The sequence below is a fragment of the Condylura cristata genome, unplaced genomic scaffold (assembly GCF_000260355.1).
Source record: "Condylura cristata isolate star-nosed mole 26May11 unplaced genomic scaffold, ConCri1.0 scaffold00020, whole genome shotgun sequence".
Classification (NCBI taxonomy): Eukaryota; Metazoa; Chordata; class Mammalia; order Eulipotyphla; family Talpidae; genus Condylura; species Condylura cristata.
Window position 1 is genome coordinate 5,787,672 of NW_004567121.1, and position 22,310 is coordinate 5,809,981.

General features: G+C 38.1%; 1 protein-coding gene across 14 annotated transcripts in view; it reads left to right on the top strand.

The window, feature by feature from the left end:
- The window catches only part of MAP4K4 (mitogen-activated protein kinase kinase kinase kinase 4), a 171,740-nt gene that overhangs the window by 123,527 nt on the left and 25,903 nt on the right, over nucleotides 1-22,310 (top strand). For 4 of the 14 annotated variants that reach the window (XM_012727446.1, XM_012727445.1, XM_012727449.1 and 1 more), the window contains exons 9-16: nucleotides 3,283-3,458; nucleotides 5,387-5,459; nucleotides 6,845-7,055; nucleotides 14,171-14,332; nucleotides 17,081-17,167; nucleotides 17,746-17,958; nucleotides 18,909-19,070; nucleotides 21,723-21,956. In XM_012727446.1, coding sequence (XP_012582900.1) covers nucleotides 3,283-3,458; nucleotides 5,387-5,459; nucleotides 6,845-7,055; nucleotides 14,171-14,332; nucleotides 17,081-17,167; nucleotides 17,746-17,958; nucleotides 18,909-19,070; nucleotides 21,723-21,956 — 1,318 coding nt within the window. The remainder of the gene's footprint in view (nucleotides 1-3,282; nucleotides 3,459-5,386; nucleotides 5,460-6,844; nucleotides 7,056-14,170; nucleotides 14,333-17,080; nucleotides 17,168-17,745; nucleotides 17,959-18,908; nucleotides 19,071-21,722; nucleotides 21,957-22,310) is intronic. The other 10 variants (XM_012727447.1, XM_012727453.1, XM_004686174.2 and 7 more) reach the window with 7 other exon arrangements.

A 22,310-nucleotide genomic window follows, 5' to 3' on the forward strand; every position in this document is an offset into this window, starting at 1 on the left:
CCCGCTCTGTCTCTGGTGAAGCCTCTCACCGCCCCTGAGCCTCTGGCCTGTACCCCAGTTCTGTATGCACAAATAAATAAATCTTTAAAAAAAATAAATTAATTAATCAATGCAAAATCTTGTGGACTTGCAGTTCCTCTGATGAATTATGATTTTAAAATCATTGGAGGCATTTGCTATAATGATTATCAAGCACTGATGTTGGATGAATCCCTTTTCATACCAGAAAAAACATGTTAAAGAAATGGCCTTCTCTCTTTTGGCTGCTACCTTTCTTTCTCTGTGCAGCTCTCTTACATTTGCTAAGCAAAAATTGTTATCTGTGGAGGAAAATGATCATAATCTTCACTGATGAAAACTAAGAATTTTTAACAGCGTGGAAAAATAAAAATGATGGTTACATTTAGTTATAAAGTTTTTAAGGGAGTAGACTTGTTTCTTGCCTGAAAGTTTTGTTGACTTGTTCCGCTTTGAACTTTTTTGAGTTCTTCCCTGTAGCTCTTCTGTGCACTCAAGCTCTGCAGGCATGAGGGTGCTCCCACTTCTCTACCTGCCTTTTTTTTTTTCCTTTCTGAAACGCTTTTAAATAATTTTCCAGTTAGGTTTGTATACTTTTAATTCAGAGGTCTTTAATTTAAGCCCTCTGTTCTAGAGTTGGTCTTCCAGCTGTGTTACTCTTATTTTCTTCTTAGGTCTCACCTTCTGGAGTTTCTTTTCCCATTTCTGAATTCTTAATAATATGCACACACATACTTCACTCATTTCTTTCATATTTTACCTTCTTCCTCCCTGTCCCTCTCCCCATCATATTTTGTCATCATTCCTACTCCTTCAATTTGGTTAGATGGTAGATTTTCATCATTCTCTCTCTCTCTCTTTTTTTTTTTTTTTGTCATTTTCAAATTTGAGGCAGCATTAGTTTACAACACTATGTGATTTAGGGGTGAAGTTCACAACTCTTAACTATGTTTGTTAACCATGCCCACCAACAAAACTTAAATAATCCCCTGTCATAGTCCATTGAATTGCCTTTTTCTTTTCATACTGTATAAAGTATATCAGACTGTGTAATTCAAAGATTGTAGCTCCAGTTGGTCTCCTTTATTAAAACATAATTAACTGCGGGCATCCATGAGAGACCCATCCTAGGGAAATCAAATACAGACAGTGGACATCACTAAAGAGTAATCTATGGGGCTGGGGTAACACCATCCAGCTCATGCTAACATTCGTTTCCCCTTTTCCATTGTTAGATTTTATTGAAGGGAGTCTGTAAGAGAAGGGTAGCTTAACAAATGTTTTATTTTCAGGGTATCTCACAATTTACAGATCTTGTCAACTGGTGCCACTCTGTCCATCACTTGTAGTTTTGGGTTAGCCACTATGTGTATAATACAGTGACATTAAAGAGAGATGAAGGATGACAAATCCTCTGTTCTTACACCAAACTTTTTCTAACTAAGTTAATTAAATGTATTTTCATTAATTTACATCATTGTTCTCATTTTACCCAAGTATCCTAAAGGGGTAAGACAATTAAAGACATGAAGTCCTTCTTCCTTTGTGATTGCATTATTCCTGTCCACCAAATAGAAATTTCTGCTTTTTAGGTCAGTGCTTTTCTAAAGATCACTATACTCTAGTCCAGCAGAACTTGGTAGTTGATTTTAAAGAATGTACTGTAGATCATTGATTCCCAAATGCCTAAGATCATTGATTCCCAAATGTCTATCTGTAGACATGGTACATTAATAATGACCCTTTGGAATATTTTAATTTGTGTTCCAGCATCAAAGTTCTGGTATGTTAGAGCTGAGGAATGACCCAGGTGCTTTTATTCTTAATAAACTGCTGAAATGATCCTTGTTGGCAGTTGGACTTTGGAAATCTCTGTAGTTGAGCTTTGCAACTACCACTATAGAAAGTCCACATTGGTAGAATTAAGTAAAAACTTCTTTGAGAGACTTTAAAGATCCTTCTCTACCCCTGACTCATTTTTCCTTCCTTTTTAGAAAACAACTTAGGATTTTAGTGCCTGTGTTTATTGTTGCTCCTCTCTCTATGAAATGATGTCTTCTTCCATCTTTGGAATAGCAAATATTCTACTTTTTCTAAATGTTTCACCCACTGTAATGGTTTTTCTTGTATTTTTTTCTTCCTCTCTAAGTTGTTTGTACATCTGCTATTGTGCAAACATAAATTCCTTCCACTTTATTTCCTAACAGAGCCTAGCATGAACAAATATAAATCATTGATAATAAATATTTGTTCAATTGAAAGCAAAGTTTGAATGGCAATACAAGTCAGTGAAGTGATTTCTAAAAGTAGTGAATTGTAAAGCATTGTGTTAACTCTCTAAGTCACATTTTTAAAGACAATACATCATTCATTCAACAAAAATTTATTTCGTACCTATTATGGCCTACCATATTCGTGTTGGACATCGTTAACAACTTGAAAAATAAGAATCAGTTCCTTACCAGTATCAATTCAAACTAGTAGAGGAGACAGAAACTTGAAGTATACAATCTGTAATGCATGAATAACTACAGAAAAAAAAATGCTCCTAACTTGGGGTGTGTGGGGTAAGGCAGGAAGTGCTTATAAGACAGTTGATTCTTGACTGAGCCTTTGAAGATAATGATGGCTAAGAAGGTCTCTTCCAAGACTGAGGGTGGGTGTTCTTGAGCCAGGCATGGAAAAATTGGCAGATAAGTACGTGGTAGGGTAAATGTCAGTAACGGTCATTGACCTCGAAACTGTAACTTATACTTCTTTTATTAATCTACAGAATGAAAAAGTAAATCACTGTGAAGCTCAATGATAATGGCATTTCACAGATTAAGGGCCCTGAGCATTTGGTCACTTGACTTGGCTCATTTTCTTATCTCTACATGTGTCCTCGTTTTCCATGTTCCAGACTCCTATGTCTGTCTCCCTGCTTCCTTGCCTTCTCCACCCCTATGATTAAATGGTTAATAAGCAACACTAAACTTAAATCCAACTCATTAAATCTGATTTCCTTTTAGATTATCAACATACCTCTGTGGTATGTTGTCAGTGATGTGTTTTAAATATTGAGCTGTCTTTTTAAGTGATGCTTCTGATCCGCAGTAGAACCAAGCTCCTTTTATGTTCCTTAAATTATTTATATGCATTTGCACAATGTTCAGAGTGAATTTTAAATCTTTGTTTTCAGGCTTATTTATAAGTTACTGATATTTTTGGAACTTTGCTCTTTGTGGTAGGAATTTGATGAACTTTTTTTATTTCCTCTTACAGGTCAAAGAAATTTTTTAGTTTTATAGAAGGGTGCCTGGTGAAGAATTACATGCAGCGGCCCTCCACAGAGCAGCTTTTGAAACATCCTTTTATAAGGGATCAGCCAAATGAAAGGCAAGTTAGAATCCAACTGAAGGACCATATAGACCGGACCAGGAAGAAGAGAGGAGAGAAAGGTATTAAACCTGTTTTTATTTTCTTCTTTAAAAAAATACTTAGTAGTATTTTAAACTAACTAGTCACTAGCTAGACTATGTTGTCCCTTTCCCACAGTGCTTGCATGGTGTGTCTCTGCTCTGCAGGTCTGTGGTGGGCCTAGCATTCAGCCTGGCCCTGGGGAGAACTGACTAGAGCTGTGGGGCATGTTGCCAGTTAGGGCACCTTGATGGGTCCTTCTGCATCTCTTGTTTGTCCCCAGGAGTGCATCTTTGCTGCTCTGCCTCTGTTTTATCATGGACCTCTTGCTCTGTAGTATGTCACTCAGGGGTGATTGAACATCATCTGCACACATCATCATCAGTGTCTCCCTTGCCTTACTCTTCTATTCCAGAAAACTCGGTGTTTCTTACTGCTGCTTTGCTTCTGTGACTGGCAGTGTAGTTAGACTTGCGCCTCCTGCATGACCTGAATACTTTCATTACTGCACAACATGACCTAGTTTTCATAGGATTACCTGATATTTCTTTCTGTTCCCCACATTTTGCCTTACATCTTTGCACGTTCTGTGTCCACCTGCCTGGAATGCCTTGTTTCCTTCTGTCATAGTGGTGCAATTCAGGTTTATCACCATCTCCACTGAAGCCTTTTCTCTGATGCTTCTCACTTATATTGGTCTTTTGATTTGTGATTTTGTACACTGACTTTGTAGAACAGCATTTGGATAACTGGTGCCCATTAGTAATTTTTTTTTCCCAACAGTTAAATTTCAAAGATAAAGAAGAAAGAAAGAGAGTAGGTCTTTTTGGAGCCTGCGTTGAACTGCTTTACACAAGCTCAGTGGAGTCTTAACACAGCTTTGATGCTAAGAGCAAAATCATCATTGATATTCATAGTAACTTTTCTTTCCTCTCCTTTATTCAGTCACCAGAGTAATTAATTTTTTATATTAAGCAATATAATTGCAACAGAATGAACTCTTAATTGAAAACGTGACTTTTTTTTTGAAAACAAAGTGACTTTTAAACAAAATATTTGTAAATTGGATCATTTTCCTATCACTTTCTTAATAATTGGCTACCTGTCATGTAAGATGTGCAGTACAGCTGGTGTTTACTATGTATTTTCTGAAGATTCCCATGTAGTATATAGTATTTAACCTGGAGAATCCTGTGTCTTCCTTGTCATCCACATTTTGCACATGGAGATAGTGGATACTTGACCTTCATTTCTTACTTTACACTCAAATGGCCTCTTTTTCTCTTTGGATTCACCTCAGCCTCTCATTCATAATTAATAATTCATAGCACAAAATTTTAAACATTATAGAATACCTGTTTAAAGGATCCCAAGATTATTTAGTTTGGCGTTTTCCTGGATACATCTGGCGTCAATAGTTTGGGTGCCTAGCATAGTAAAGAACTAGTGTGATAAATGATATGATATGATATGATATGATATATATATATATAGATAGATAGATAGATAGATAGAGAGAGAGAGAGAGAGAGAGAGAGAGAGAGAGAGAGAGAGAGATGCTCAGAATAACTAAATGGTTTTGTTTTTTTCAGCTGCCATAGTTTGGGCAGTTACATATTTTTCAAATTTTGGTATCAAAACAGACTTTCTGAATATGCTGATACTTTGTTAAGGGCTTAGGGCTGCTCACAGCACTGCCCCACTCCCTGAACAGTGTGTCCCGTAAGGGCTGGTCTTGAATGAAGCAGACTCTGCTCCTGCTCGAGCTGTCAGGCTAGTCCAGACATCATCACCCTGTTCACCCTGGTTAGTGAGGTGTCACATTTCTCCTCCCCATAAGCTCTTCATAGATGTTATTTCTACACACACAAAAGCATTTATTTTCTGCTATAATACTCTTGAAGGTGCTTGTCCACACATGTATCATGATTAATGAACTGTCCCGTTTATCTTGTCTTTTTGTTTATAGATGAAACTGAATATGAGTATAGTGGAAGTGAGGAGGAGGAGGAGGAAGTGCCTGAACAGGAGGGAGAGCCAAGGTAATGTTCAGCTTGCCTTCTGAACAGATTAAATTTCATGATGATGCTAAGAAGCCTATATATTTGAAGGGATCTTAAGTTACTTTGAAAGTACCTTCATATGTACCATTTTTTTCTGTTCTTTGAAAAACTCCTGGAAACATTTTTTTTTTCTCTTTTTGGCGGTAGTTCTTCATCATAATTGCATTGCTTCCTTTCCCTCAGTCATTGGACATGTGTCAGGGCCCAGGGAGGGAGATCTTGACACTAGAATTTGTTGCTCTAGGAGGTATGGTGGGATGTGTCTTGTGATGTACTAAACAGTTCTGCACACAAAGAATTGTTCCTTGGACGCCAGTAAAGCCTCTACTGAAGCTAAAATTTCCCAGAACATTTTTGTTTGTTTTGTTCTTCTGAAAGTAATGGTGTCAGCACTTCTTTTCCTCTGTTAGGATATATTCTGTCCTGGTCTTCTTTGTGGCCTTATTTTGGTTTATTCTGGCTTCCCCAGTTATACTGAAGTGGAAGGTTCAGAAATTGGTAGCATGCACCTCTTAGTAACTAGTCAGGGTTAAATGTTTTAATAATGGTCTTACCACCATCATTCATGCTGTAGCTACACCTGACTGGCTAGTTGGAGGATGGAAAAGTGTGTTGAGAAACCTACAGGTGACCCTCTAGGTTCAGAGTATTTAAAACAAAAAATGAAGTTATTGAAGACGCTTCATATTATCTCCTTAACATAGGAGAAGGTGTGAATTCATTTAAGAATTTGAATTGATTCCATTTGTAGTGATACTGGTTTTTGATAGAAGTTTGCTGTAGTAGACAAGACAATTTAACATTTATTTGCTAATTATTTCAAGTGTTTGAGAGTAGAAAAGTGACTCTTTATGGGTGAGCAGGTGGGATTGGTGGCATTTAATTTACATGTGCAATGCTAATTCATTCAGCTCACTCAGACTGTTTGCTGGCCCTACAAATAAAATATATATATGGGATGGGGATACAGTGTAAAATTTGGTGAACCAGATGAAGAAGATGAAAGAAAGCTAAGTACTGAAAATTAGACCTGGAACATGATGTTTCTTTTACTAATAAGAAATAAGGTACTTAAGGAGCGGCTAGTGGAGTGAAAGGTGATTTCAGCTTTTCATTTTGTGGAGTTCTGAGTTGATGTGAGAATCCTAAGTAGGGAAGACTTGTTAAACATATAGGACAGAGTTTTAAAATATCTATGAAATGGATTAAAGAATATATAGCAATGATTTATAGATGTAATCTCCCCTGGATTATTAGTTGGAGCCCAGAGTGGGAGGATTTGGGTAAGAGAGTGAACATAGAATACTGGAGCTGCTATCTCATTTGATTGATGTGCACCCTGAAAGTCCTACTTTCTCCTTTAGTTCCATTGTCAATGTGCCTGGTGAATCCACTCTTCGTCGGGATTTCTTGAGACTGCAGCAGGAGAACAAGGAACGTTCTGAGGCTCTTCGGAGACAACAGCTACTGCAGGAACAACAGCTCCGGGAGCAGGAGGAATATAAAAGGCAGCTGCTGGCAGAAAGACAGAAGCGCATTGAGCAGCAAAAAGAACAGAGGCGGCGGCTAGAAGAGGTAGGAAAAATAGATGTCCTGGTTGGTTTTCTCTTTATTTGCATCAGTAGCCAGCAATACTTCCCCCTAGCTTGATCTTTCCAGTAACTTCTTAAGGGAACTTTAAGCATTTTTCTTTTACTGTTTCACCTTTATCTTTCGCACTTGGAAAAGAACCCAAATAGCAACAAATCCCTGTGTTGGTACCATAGTGTGGACTTTGGATCACAACTCAGGCAGTGACCCAAGTTGTTTAAAAGTAATTGTTGTGAGGAAAGACTCTGTTTTGTTTTGGTGTGTTTGTAGGCTGAATTAAAAGTGCCATAACTTGCCCTTTTTAGGAGGTCACTGCCTGTGTAATTAAAGAGACTGAAAAGGTCCAGCAAGGGCTGGTGGAAAAAAACACGGAGCATGTCCTTCCTCTATAGCATGAACAGTGTCATCATTTATGTAATTATTTTTGCAGTTTACTTGCAAACATTTGGAAAATAAGGTTTTTGTTGACACTATTCTCAGTGTTCTTTGCACACAGAAGAAACCCTGACTGGGTTCAGAAAGTCCCGTCAAGTCCATGCTGACCACTTGGAGTTCTTAATATGACAATGGGTTTAGGATCTGACTGTTTCTAGTTTTGCCCTATGTAGTATTGACCATTTCCTTTCTTACCTTATTGGGCTAAACTTTGTGAAGCACATGATACAGGTTAGTTTTGTGGTTTAATGCTTACCAGGGACCAGGTCAGTGAGAATTCATTTGTAACATGGCCATGAAACTGCTTTCAAATAGGTAAAATAAGTGAAATAAGTACCTATTACCTAGCCTTTGCACATGGAAGGAAGGGAGGGGTGGGGGGAGTAGAGTGAATGCCAGAGGTGGCTGAAAGGAGAAACTAAAGTTTTCAAATCTTGTTTTTTAAACCTTGGGAGCTGACTGCATATTTGAAGCTGCTAGAAGTTGGGGGGTGTGAGTGGGGAGAGCAAAGGGGAGGCATGGGCCTAATGGACTAGGGTGGAGGATTATTGGTGCTTTGGTTATGAGTGTGGTGTGGTAACATACGTCTGCAAAGGGGTAAATGTACACTCCTAAATCATATATAGTTCTATAAACCAGTGATACCTCAGTGTAAAAAAAAAATAGTTACTGAAACAATGTGGTACCTGTATATTACTTATACCCCCCAAATCATTTTGTTTTATTGGCTAAACAGGGCCTAGAGAATTAGGGATTTTTGTAAATGAGAACTTTGCACTTAATTCAATTAACCTTTTGATTTCACCTGCTCAGGAAATGATGTCTATCAAATAGTTTTAATATCACTATTTTAACCTCCCATGTTTAGATGCATCATCACACTTTTGGCTAAATAGAACTTCAGCTCATTTTTTCCCCCAAAGAATTGTTGATAGGCTCATCTTATTATTATTTTTTTTAGAGCAAAAGTGAAGACTTAATTCACCGTGTTGTTATTTTATAATAATAATTTTGTGCTCTTTTTTTCATTGAATCTTGAATTTTACCTACTGACTTATTGTGCCTTACTTCTATGGCATTTACATATTAGGTTAGCATGTTTTCTTGTCTAAGTTTAATAAAAATATTAAGGTACTGTTCTATAGAAAATTCAATCAGTAATGTAAGTAAAAATACTAAGTTGGTATACTTTCGATGGTTTTAAACTGGTTACTTTTTGAGCTAAGTTTCTTATCTCTTGCTCTGACCTTCCTCATTTTGACTTCATAGAGACTGTCAGGAGGTAAAAAGAACATACATTTATCTGTAGTTTGGTATGCTACATTATAGTAAATTTCAGGGGGAAAGGATGATTTCTTTTTAGCAAAAGCTATGGTGCCATAACAGTAACAATGCACTTTTCTTTTGGGGGCACCTGCACAAAGGATCTTTCCAATACAGCATCAAAGTCATGTTTTTCATTTGAGGTTAGAATTCATTCTTTTCTTTAAAAAAAAACAAAACAAAAAGCCTCTCCATTTCCTTCTCTCTTTGTAGTCTGACCATTATGTTACCGTAGAGAAACCATTTGCTTTACCCAAAGATAACTGTTGCCCATCTTTAAGGCAACAAATAACTGTTGCCACAGTGTAATTGTTGCACAGACATGTGCTTTATAGACAGTATATGCTGGTCATTTAAGTCCACTCAAGAACATCCTCTGATAGGAGGCAGAGTCCCTTTTTCTGTTATTTGACTCTCCTTTTCTGTATTTAGACACTGCTCATAGGATAGTTGTTTTCCCAAAGAATTACTTTCTTTATGATCTTTAGAAGTCTTTAGCCCTTGAGTCTCAGTGTCATTTTTTGATTTGGGGGAACCTGCTTCTTTCAAGAGAGATATCATAAATACTAGAGTGTGTGGCAGCAGTTTCTTGTTTTTGTTTTTTCTTCCACAAAAAGGATACACCCTTATGTTCATTTCTATCATTTCTACAAATTGCAAAATTTCTGTGACATTTTAAAAGGGTGGAAATGGAAAAACTTAAGAAACAAGGAGTGAGTACAGCAAAGTTTTCCATGTTAAATGGGATTAGGATAGAACACTAAGAAATGTGAACATTTCTAAGAAAAATAATAATCTGTGCCATGTATTTGTAGTGTACTTCTTGGATATGAGATCTTAGAAGGATGGTACATGAATGAACTCCTTCACCCCCAGCAGTGTTTCCATGCATTTAAAAAAAGTAGGACCTAGTTCTTGACCCCATAAAGCCCACAGAGCTTTTGTGTAACACATTTTAGTGACTGACACCAGGAATCCGCATTAGAGGACTGCCCCCTGTTCCATAGGTCCAGCTCCAGTATCTGTGGCAATCACAGAGGGGCGGCGGCAACCAGGTGCCCCATCGCCCAGGGCTCACTTTTTGTCAGGTCACCAGCTCTATTCTTTTGCAGAGGGTGTAGTTATCTTATTTCTTATAACTCATAAGTGCTTAAAGGTTCTTTTGGCAGTCAAGTTTAGTGTTTGATTGTATTTACAGTTAAATTATGTGAAGAGTAAACTTAGTTATTTGTCGCCTAAAGATGGAAAAGAGTTGTCTTTGGGAGAAAAGCAAATAGATTTTCTACTGAAGCTTCACTAGATCTTATATTTAAAAACTCAGAGGTGGTATTATGTATGGTATGTGTTGAGTAACATGACCTCAAAATGTCCTGGGAAGAATTGAATCTGAAGAATAGAGTGATTTATTACAGTCAGCTTCTCTAAAGCTGGCAAGTCCACTGAAGTACATTTAAGAGGACCTCATTATCAGTATGACCTGTTTTAAAATATTTTTTTGAATTGAGGTAAAAGCAATACTTTTAAGTACCGAGCTTGAAAGGGAACTTAAGTATAATTAAAACATAGTTGGAAAAGTACATATTTACTCTGGCTTACTTAGAAAATTTTAAGTAATAAGGAAATCTCTTATTTCATAAGTGATTTGTAAATGATAGCACCTTGCACATTTTCAGTTTCTTTTGTTTTTAAAGAAAATTATTTTAAGAAATTGATCTCAGTGTGCAGAATATTCAAAGAATTATATCATGTTCATCATCCATAGTGGGGTAAACCTGAAAAGGGATGTTCACGGGAATCCTGAAACTTTTGTTATTTGAAATCATTGGCGTGGGTTGGTTCAGTATGGGTTGATGTTACTCAATTGGTGCTTGATGGGATCTATGTTCCAATTTTGCGATTTTCTGTTACAGAAACTAGCTTTTTTGCATTAATCCTCTGTTGTGATATATTTACTTTTAACTATCACTCTCACCCCTCATCCAGTCAAGGTTCCATTCTGACTGTAGTGTTTTTTTTTTGTTTGTTTGTTTGTTTTTTAGAGTGGTAGTTTCTTTTGTTCAATTTGTAATCCAAATACTAGAGCATAATGTGGAAGAGAAATTGATAACTACAGTGTTCTTTTCCTTTGCCTTCAGCATGATCAATCAATTCTTCTCTCAACTAGGACTTGCTTAATAAAGAGAGCTGTGAGAAAGGGTTAATCCTCTTAAGAAAAAATATCTGGTTTCATCTTGCCATATGGAAGGGGATTTTTATGGCAGTGCAAGAGACTTTACAAATGATTTTGTGATAGATCCATCAAAAACCAATAAAATAAAAAAAAATTAAGCCAATAGCTCTTCAAAAATCAAAGTTATATGTATTTGGGTCAGCCTTAAGGTGGTTTTTATTTAATTGGAAATCATCATATGACTAATTGGGAGTTTAGGTTGATACGGTACAATGAATATCCTTTGGGATAAGTCAATAGGTAGTGTCTAAAATGAAAAATATATACATGTTGCTCTTAAATGACTAAAATAAGGATGTAAATACTGTGGGGGAAGCTAAAAAGCATTAAAAGTGGTTCTACTTTGGGAGTAAGAATTGGGAAGGAGAAGTGGCCAGCTTGCTTTTGATATAAACATTGTATTAGTTTTGATTTTGTAAAGTACTTAACTACTTTGATTAAAATTTTTAAAATAAGTAGGAAAAAAACTATTTGTGAGAGTATTTAAAACATGCTAGTAACATTTAGTTAAATGAAGTTAATCCAGATTTTCTTCTTGTTGGTGAATCCTGCCCTTAGTAGAAATAACCAAGGAAATGAATTCGACACCATCCACCATTTTGGAGTTTCCCATTTCATGCAGATAAGTGCTCTCACTTGGAGTCAAAAACCCATGTGACTGAAGAATGTGTGCCAGAGTCTTGTCATGCTCTGAGGCTAGATGCTCTCCAGGAGAGGCGAGAGAAGTGGATCTTGGGGCTGGGCTGACTCATGCCTGACTTCAGTAGACGAGGTGGACTGGACAGCAGATGTTGTAGATGTAAGGGCTGCCTGTGGAAATGCAGCCCTCTTACTGGTTCAACTCCCCAACTCTGTTTTTCCTCTACAGCCAGCTTCCCTTTTTTGTTTTTTGTGGATAAGTGGAAATTTGAATCCTGAGGCTGGTTTGCACTGGATGCTAGACTGCGTCTAGGCTCCCATCTGTTGGCAGCCTCGTTGTTTTTCCAGACTTAAACATGGCAGTCTTCAGTATCCGGCATTCTACCTGAAGCTTGTTTTTCATCCGGCTCTTTCTGGAGGAGTCTTTGTTGATGACAGGTCATGTGGCATTGTTTGGAGTGGCCCTAAGGGTTTTTTTTTTTTTTTTTAAAGATTTATTTATTTATTTGTACAGAACTGGGGTACAGGCCAGAGATGCGGAGGGTGAGAGGATTCACCAGACAGAGTGGGGAGCAGAACAGGCAGATCGACGAAGTACACTGCTGAGGGGAGCAGCGGGCGGGTCAGGAGAGGTCTGCCGCGCCATGTGGTCACCTCCGGGGCAGGCGGGGATTGAACTCATGCGGAAGTGGCTTAAGCTTCTTAGTGCAGTGCTTTAACCCGCTGCGCCACCAGGGAGGGCCGGCCCTAAGGGTTTTTGATTCACATTCTATTGGTAAAAAATAAGAGCATATACATCTGATAGAGATGTATCTCTTACGGATTGTGTACCCTATAAAATATGCAAAAACTGCCTACCTTAAAAGAGTGAACCTTAAATGTAAGTAAAGTTTTTGTCGCCCCCACCCCCATACTCTAATGGATTGTCTTGCTCACTTTTATAGACTGCTGATGTACCCTCTCAGTTCTTCACTTCCCTCCTACTAATCTTTTAACCTGCCTGTAACAAAACGCTCTCCCCAAGACTGTGGGCAGGGAGGACGGCATCCCAAACGAAAAGGAGCTACTCATTGCTTGAGAGCTTTGAAATTTTTTTTTCCATTTCAGATTATTATTATCATTATCATTATTATTACATTCCACTTTTAAAAAATATCTGTTGTGGTGGGAAAATAGGTCTTAATAGGATACCCAGTAAGACTGTGTGGTGTCAGGAAGGCTTTCAGAAGTAGCAGTTGACTGGATGGTTGGAGGACAGAGAGTGGAGGGGGATGGAGCAATTTCAAGAGGGCTTTGAAATCAGCAAGTTGTAAAAAAAAAATCTGTTGCAAACTCCATGCCATGATGATTTCGGATATAGACTCCCTCCTCCCCATCCCTACCATATACAGCTCTGTTTTGACAAATCAAGGGACAGAACTCCCTCTCCATCAAGTTGCATTCTCTTTCTTGATCTCCATGCCATGTTGCTCGTTAAAACTTCTCTAAGAACTCTTTCCCATATCTTGGCTACTTGATTATGTGAACATTATAAAATTTAGTGCATTTATAATTTATAGTCTATAAGATTCTTTACCTCTTCTTATCTGTTCAGGTTAACCTGATTGTCTTGGAACCTGAATTCTCTGGAGGTAATGGGTAATTTTAAGGATGTAGACACCTGTTGACTTTCTTGTTTTCCTTTTGTCTGACTGGCAGGGATGACAGGAAGCTAGTTGAGTGCTTGTGTAGAACATTGTTGTATATGTAGCGGCTGGTAAAATAGTCTGGATTCATTCAGGAGTGTCTCAGTGATTGGTGATTTGACACCGTTTCTCTTCTGTTCACTTTTGTACCTGTTGATAGGGCTGCCATGGTGTCTAGTTAATAGGACAGGCTTAAGAGGCATAGTGACTCTTCTAGCTGGACTTGCTAGCTGGGGCACACTGGGCCAGTCTCTTAATGATAAGTAAGGGAAATGGAATAAAGAGTATCAAATGTTTAGCACCATGTCAGATACAGAGAAAGCATGTGTTTAATAGCTTTTTAAAATAGTCATAGTAACCGTGATGGCATTTTTTATTCTCATTTATATCAGTTCCTTTATTTTTGATGTGTACTTGTCTTTTTAATTGTTTTTCCCTTCCTTTTCCTTATTACTATTGCCCTTGATTCTTTTTCTTCTAATTTAAGGGTCCCTCAGTAACTTTGTTAGGGATAATTCCCTGCCCCCTAATTGTTGTGAACAATGTGGAATAAATGCTACCAGAGTGAAAACATACCATCTAAGGATTCATAGAAACAGAACACCTTCAATAAATATTTATGAGGAAGTCCGTGTCTATGAGCCAGCGGACAGTGTGAAAATAATTGCCCTATAGAGATGTGGTCAGTGGACTCCCTCTTTTGCCCATCTCCCCATAACTGTTCTGCAAACTGTCTTCAGAGCCATGGTTAGAAGACCCCTGCTGATCATATACCCTTACTTGTGTAGCAACAAAGGAGAGAGCGTGAAGCTAGAAGGCAGCAGGAACGTGAGCAGCGAAGGAGAGAACAAGAAGAGAAGAGGCGTCTAGAGGAATTGGAGAGGCGGCGTAAAGAGGATGAGGAGAGAAGAAGAGCAGAAGAAGAAAAGCGGAGAGTTGAAAGAGAACAGGTCAGTTCATAAAGCATGTATCAAGCATGGGTTTGTCAGGTTTGTCACTTTATAGAATTGGGAGCAAAAAATACGAATGTGCACACTCACGTATTTAGGACTTAAAAGTTTTAGATTAGGAGCATATCAAAGTTGTTTCTAGTCTTCAAAGAAGATGTATAAATGTTCACACTTCAGAAACTTACTGAAAGCAGCCAGGTGGGCTCCAAATAGTTTGGTATCTTAAAAGATACTTGAATATGTTCTTGGTTTTAGCTAAATGCTTCAAATTCCAAATAAGTGTATGATAATTTTTTTTTTCTGTAAGATATTTCTTACAGAAATATTTGAAGTATACAGTGACTGACTGAATATTGTAATACATATGTATTTGCATGTATAGAATACTACAATTCTGTATATGTATGTAGCATTAGGGAAGCTAATAACATTCTCTGCCCCCCCCCAAAAAAAAAGGTCAGGTTTTTGTTGTTTTTTTAGCATCTGATTAATGCCAGATAGTTTTCATTAGAAACTTCTTTGTTTCCTGAACTACTTGTGCAAACAAAAATTGACTAAGCTTTTTATTGTCTATGTTGTCAGAATGAATCCCTGCACCAGCCTCTCTGCCTTTCATGCCTAATTGATTATACTCTGTTAAGAGCTTTGAATAAAGGGGGAAAAAAAGATATAAATGGGAATCAACATAAACAATACTTTGTATTTTTATTTAAGATACATATAAACAATGGTATTAACTTTCAGAGTTGATTATTCAACTACTATCCTTGATACTAATCACATGTCTCAGGTTTTCTGAGGTTTGGGGCGATATGCTTACCAGTTTTTCCTCGGTACTTAAGTGATCCTCTTATCTGTTAACTTACTGACATTGTTTGCTAGTTAACTGTGATGTATTGTTTTCTTAGCATTCTAATTTATATGTGGTAATAACAAAGAGGAGAAAACAAGAAGCTTTAAAAAATTAAGTCTAGGTAGTTCTTACAATTTGATTGTGAGAAGGTCTGAAAGTAATACTTAATCTTTAATGTTCTGATGGCTATAATCAATTTTCATGTATAGCAAGTATACTTCATGTTTTCTTTAAAAAAAGAAAAAAATTAATGTCCAAAATCACTTTTATTCTACTTTCTTTATTCTGTTGCAAAATAATTCTTGCCCATGTTAACAGCTTTTGGAAACCTTTCATCTTTGCATAAGTTCACATGTTGTGTACATGTGTAATTGTACTGTGTGTGTTCATTGACTGCAAGGAATCTTTGTGACTTGGACAGGATGTAAATTTGCTGGTCTGGTTCAAAGAAGAGATGAGGTAGGATGTCAGATTCCCTGCCTGCTGGTTGCTAAGGAAGCCTCACACTGTGCTGGGGCGGCTCTTGGCAACAGCACGTGTCCTGGAGGCTTAAGCTTAACTAAATGGGACTTGGTGCCCAGGTAGGAACTAAGACACCTTTGCCCACTAGTGGCCTTGTGGAGACACTTTCAGGTTGGCTTTTGGGAGTATGGGGGCTAAATCTGCTTTGTAAAGATTTCTAAAGAAATCTTAAATCTCTTCTGTCATGACTTCTTTTAGCCAACATTCTCTCAACCAAATTTATTGGCTAACTAAAACTTCTGTTTAACCCAGGTGTGTGATTATTATTTTTTTAAGTTATGTGCTATGATACAATTGGATGGCCAGCAATAGACTCTGTAAAGAAATAATTTGAATTTCAGAAAAAATTTCTCCTTGGCCCCTTAACTTACTCCCCTGCTAGAACAAACTTTCTTCCCTACTGAAGGAGCAAGAAAATGTGTTTTCATTGTACAATGATTATACTTTTGAAAGTTGTTATCTATCTCCTTTGAGCTTCACAAAAAATTCTGAAAGATTCTTGATAACTTATTTCTCAATTGAGAAAACAAAGTGGGAGGTTGAGTGTTTGCTGTAAAAGTCATAGATGAAGATCTTTTGATTTCCTATTCCATTGCACTATACAGTCAATTCACAGATGGATTTTTACCCTTTTTGATATATTTTAGATAAGTTTGCCTGAAACAGGGTGTCGTTATAGAAGTTTGTCGTTCTCTTTCAGTTGAAAACCAAGTCATTCTACCCATTTCCACTCTGCCCACGTCGTCTCTTCATGTAAACTCTCTCTCTCTCTCTCTCCCTCTCCCCCTTCCCCTCCCCCTTAGCTCGTACTGCCTGCGTCTGAGTCTGGTGATCCCAGAATGTGGCTGTCAGGATGTCGTTATCTAGGCACCTTCTGTGTCAACATAGAAAACACAAATCTTGTTTTACTTCAGTGTTGAACAGGTTTTGGTATAGAGTTTTAAAAATTGGTAGTTTGTGATTAACAAACAGACATTTATTAGTGGGAATCTCTTGCTTCTATTAAAAGTATGATTTTTCTGAATCTACTTAATATAATGGTCCTTTAAAATCCCAAGCTTGTGTAGGACAGTTGTCTTGTAATGACAGAATGTCTGTTCTGTCTTCAGAATAAAACTTCAGAATGCCTTTATGTATCTTGGAGTACATGTCATCATATGTTATGTTAGATTCTTTAGATCTTCGTGACCAATTTGAAGTTCTTAGGAAAATCCTTAGCAAAAAAAATTTTTTTTTTTTTTTTAAAGATATTCACCCTACTACATGAATTAGTACTAAAACTAATTGGGCAAATGGTTCTTGGTGCTCCATTCAGCTGGTTCTGATGCTTTCCTTTTGGATAAATTGATCGCTGGGTAATTTCTGTGTGACAGGAGTATATCAGGCGACAGCTAGAAGAGGAGCAGCGGCACTTGGAAATCCTCCAGCAGCAGCTGCTCCAGGAGCAAGCCATGTTACTGGTAACGCCCCTGTCTGTCTTGTTCTGTGGAGCCAGGGCTGGTTTTTCCCTCCCCTGAGGTGGGCATTGCTTTGGCGATCACCAGACCATTTTGCTTAGTGTCTGGGCCGATCAGCTCAGATGGAGACATCCTCTGTTGTCATGCTGCTTTGGGCACATCAAGAGAAGACTTTATTTCCCAGTAACAAGTTAATTGTTCTTATTTGGTAGATAGAGGAAAAGTTTTGAGTAGACTGTGCATTCAGTGAACAAACTAGAATGCTCATGGCTCAGGGTTCAAGGCACATGCCATAGGATTTTTACCAAGTCTAAGTATCATTTGAAACCACCAAAAACTGACACTGAATTTAATTCTCTTTTATTCTGTCCAGTGATATTATGGTTAGCAACAAACTGTCAGATTTTTTCCACAGGTAATATGTTATTTAAAATCCCAATCATTTTGTTTTGTTATGGGGGAGGAGGGGAGGGTAGTATTGTCTTTAAAAAAAAAAAAAAAAAAAGTTGGGACTGAATCCAGAGAGGAGGCAAGCCTCTCCAGTGTCCCATAGATTCAGTGTTCTCCTCTCCCTCTCCAAGGAGTGCCGATGGCGGGAGATGGAGGAGCACCGGCAGGCAGAGAGGCTCCAGAGGCAGTTGCAACAAGAACAAGCATATCTCCTGTCTCTACAGCACGACCATAGGAGGCCGCACCCGCAGCAGCAGCAGCCCCCGCAGCAGGAGAGGAGCAAGGCAAGCTATCATGCTCCAGAGCCCAAGCCCCACTATGAGCCTGCTGACCGAGCCCGTGAGGTATCTTCTGCCCTTGTTGCTTAGACACTTATCCTAGGTTGATTATTCCCTGGAAAGTAGTAGAATGACTCTTAGGAACTGTATAATAGTAATACTTGGAGGGGGTACAGTCATAAACTGATGATCCACCTTCTTGTTTTCATAGATAGAAACTGGGGTTCAGAGAAGCAGTGTTACCTAATGAATGTTTTTTCCATAGAGAACCAGAGTTGGGTATCTCAGTTAACAAGTCTTAAATCAACTGAAAACTAAACTAAATATGAAGCAAGATTATACTTTTTCTTTAAAATGTTAGTGAGGAGTGTTAATGCCTCGTTAAGAATTTTTTCAAAACTGCAATGAAAATGCAGTGTACTTTAGTTCAGTTACTGGTTTATAAACATATTGTGATGAGTTAGTGAATTTGGTGCATTTGGGCCAGACCCTGACAGCCAGGACATGGGAAGGCATTTGCTCATTCATTCAGAGGTACTAGGAAAATGGTGAGCTGGTCTCTTTCAGAGGATGCAAGTCCTGGCCTGTAGGTGGCAACCTTCCACCATGTCTGCCCCTCAAAGGAGAATCTGGGGACATGTGTTCTATTTATTCTAGTATGCCTTTGTTTTTGATGTAGTGAAATAAATGTGCTTTGGAGTCTTGGTGATAGTCTTTTAATATGTTGGCCTAGTTGGTTATAGCAGATCCCCCCCCCCCACAGTTTTATCATCATGTATTTTCCTAGAATTTTGGCCAGTGGGAGATTTTAAAGGCTGTGTTTATTAGTGTTTCTTTATCCTGAATCAAATCCTGGACCTGTTTTACTTGCCTCCTGCCTTTTAAAACTGTTCTTCTCTTGTTCTTGAGGTAGAAGAAAGCAGAAACTCCATTTACCTTCCATTTTCAGGCTTTCTTGAGTGTCTCTGCTTTTCCCCTACTAACACTGAGTTATGTCTTCTAATTCTCTGATGCAGGTGGAAGATAGATTTAGGAAAACTAACCACAGCTCCCCTGAAGCCCAGTCTAAGCAGACAGGCAGAGTATTGGAGCCACCAGTGCCTTCCAGATCAGAATCTTTTTCCAATGGCAACTCCGAGTCTGTGCACCCTGCCCTGCAGAGACCAACGGAGCCACAGGTAGCAGCACCCGAGGGTTGAGGACTCGCACTGGGCCAGGGCCTGTGACCCTGTTACTCACAAAGTTCTCCTTCTACCACACTAGAAAGAAGGGGTTAGCAGGGATGACGATAAACCAGCTTAAAGAGGGATGTGCCCTCACCTGATAGCTAAAAGGACCTTTTTTAAAATGAAAAGATTCTTGTTTTACTTACCAAAAATATTTAAATTTAGTGATTTCTTCTTTTAGTCTTACTTTTTGCCTTTCATAACTTTGATGTTCATGAAGTGCCTCTTTACTCCAATTAAAGGTTTTTCAGTTTGGTCTTTGGAAAACACTAGTATAAGCATGGAGCACAAAACCTACCTTAGCCTGTAATCCTTGACTCCTAGCCACTCCTGTGAGTGCACTGTAGACAGTTAATCACTGCCCAGAGATTCCATGTCGAATCTTTTTTTTTTTTTTTTTTTTTTTTAAGATTTATTTATTTGTGCATACAGAACTGGGGTACAGGCCAGAGGCTCAGGGGTGGTGAGAGGCTTCACCAGAGACAGAGTGGGGTGCAGAACAGGCAGATCGACGAAGTACACTGCTGAGGGGAGCAGCGGGCTGGTCAGGAGAGGTCTGCCACGCCATGTGGTCACCTCTGGGGCAGGCGGGAATCGAACTCATGCGGAAGCGGCTTTAGATTCTCAGAGCTGTGCTTTAACCCGCTGCGCCACCAGGGAGGGCCCCATGTCGAATCTTTTTGATTTATTCAAATCTGTATTTTATTTTCTGGGGTGAAGGAGCCTTTTTTCATATTCTCAAAAGATTCAAGCCCTAAGAACAGGTTACGGTACCATGGACTAGGTGTGGATGTCCCTGAACTAGAACAGGTAAAGGTCACAAACTTCCCTTGGGTAAGACACAGGTGGTTGTAAAAGTACCACCTTTGCTGTTGGGAGAGGAAATAGCCGGTAGAGATTACCCACATCATAGATATTAGGGATCCCCAACACTGATTCCCACCCTATTGCTGAAAATAATTGACTTTTGGACAGTTTCCTCCTTGTAACTGCATAATCCAGATTTTTGAAACATGTTTTTATGTCTGAATTTCCTTGTCACTGATGTTTGCATGAGAAAAAGTCATTTTCTTGCAATAGATGTGGTGGTATTTGCAAAGAATGTGTGTGGAGTTGGGTGGGATGTTTACAAGGTATTGACAACTTTTTGATTTGCAAGAACAGGCTGGTAAGCCAACTAGCAGCTCCAGAGAGGGGATGGGAAATAAAAAGAACACAGGGCAGGGTAAAAGAAGCAGGAGCAGGTGGGGAATAACTGTCATTGGAATAGGTTTGATGACACTTTTGAGAAGTCCAGGATTCAGGTTTTTATTCTCAAAAATTAAATTTAACCATAAGTTAAAGAGCTATTTATTGGCAACTAACAGCTAGGAAATAAGCATCCATAAATTATGCAAGCTAGTCTTTATACTAAAGATGGATGAATATAAAACCTTGAAACAGTCCCCATTTTCTTCCGTCTAAAACTGCTTTTGATTGTAACATACTCCTTTAAAAACACGTGCCTATGAAAATAAGCGGGACTTTCAAAATCTATTCTTGATCATAGTTACTGATACTGCTTTTAAATATAAACCATTTTCCTGAAATTTTAGAGGTCTAAGATATTAACTGGAATTATATGACTCTCAACTAGAAATCACAGATTTGTAGTTAATTCCTAATCCTGAATTTGGAAACATTGATGACTCATTTGTTATTTGGCATTTCCAGTTTCCATTAAATGTGTGATATAGTAAATATATAGCTGGAATTATGTAAATCGTCATATTGAACAGTTATTTGTACAGGTAAAAAATAAAAACAGAGATTATTGTAGAGGTTGCTTTCCCAATTTAAAATCAACCAGATAAACTCAATTAACAAATAATTGTCATAGTTCTCCTATTGTATAGTAGAAGGAATAACCCAATAACAGTCAGTTTAAGGAAGCATGGTAGTGAATATTTCTAAAGAAATCACAGTTTTACATTTTTTTTTCATGACTAGTATAAAGACTGGCGGTATTCTTTGAACATTTTAAAACTAGGGAGAAAGAAGGAAAATTGATGTGTTTGGCAAGTTAGCTGTTTTTAAGTACTACTGTTACAGTATGTCAAAACATTAGGGGTTTGTCTTTGCTCATTAAATGTGCTGTTTTGTTATGTGGGTCTCAAATTCTGCACTACTGGGTAACACGAGAATGGAGAGATAGGACTGCACGTATTGACAATGTCTGTCTTGTAATGTTCTATTTTCTCTGCTGCTGAAATCTGTCTACTCTGATGTGCATGTGCTTCTGGCATGTCCCCCTTGTAGGACAGGTTTATGAAGCTCTTTTTTTTTTCCTCCTTCTTTTAAATTGTTATATTTACTGCTGTCTTGTCATTTCTGCTTGGATATTAAAAGTTTTACTTATAAATATACTTTTGTTCTTTTCCACAAGTTGTGTTCCCCAGACCACTTCTTCACTTATAAGTATGACTGTTGTACTGCTTTGCTTACCTATTACTTTATTGTGCCCAAGTTTGCATTCCTCCCAGTTCTTGCTTTGGATTTGGTATTGACCAGAAAAGCGTTTTATGCAGAACGCATTGAATGTTTTGTGTTTTGTTTTCTTGTAAGGTACAGTGGTCCCACCTGGCATCTCTCAAGAACAATGTTTCCCCTGTCTCGCGATCCCATTCCTTCAGTGACCCTTCTCCTCCCAAATTTGCACACCACCATCTTCGCTCTCAGGACCCATGTCCACCTTCCCGCAGTGAGGTGCTAAGTCAGAGTTCTGACTCTAAGTCGGAGGTCCCTGACCCCACCCAAAAGGCTTGGTCTAGATCAGACAGTGAAGAGGTGCCTCCAAGGGTAAGAAGCAGAAAGACAGATGTGTGCTTCTTTTTCCTTTTTATTATTATTATTATTATTTTATTTTAATTAAGGGTATGATGACTTCACCAGAATTAAGGGACAGTGACATCTAAAAGAACTTTTATTTAAAAGTGGGGAGATAATATGCCTAGCCAATGCCCAGTTAGCTTTTTTATTGTTGTTGTTAACACTATACTTAATGAGATAACAAAATAAGAATAAATTTATAAAGAATATACTTTGAGAAGAAACTGAATCGAATTTTATTTTAGCAGTTGTCTTATAAGTTTCTAGAGAAACTACATGTTATTTTATAATATCAACCAGTATCAAAATTTTCAGAAACTATTT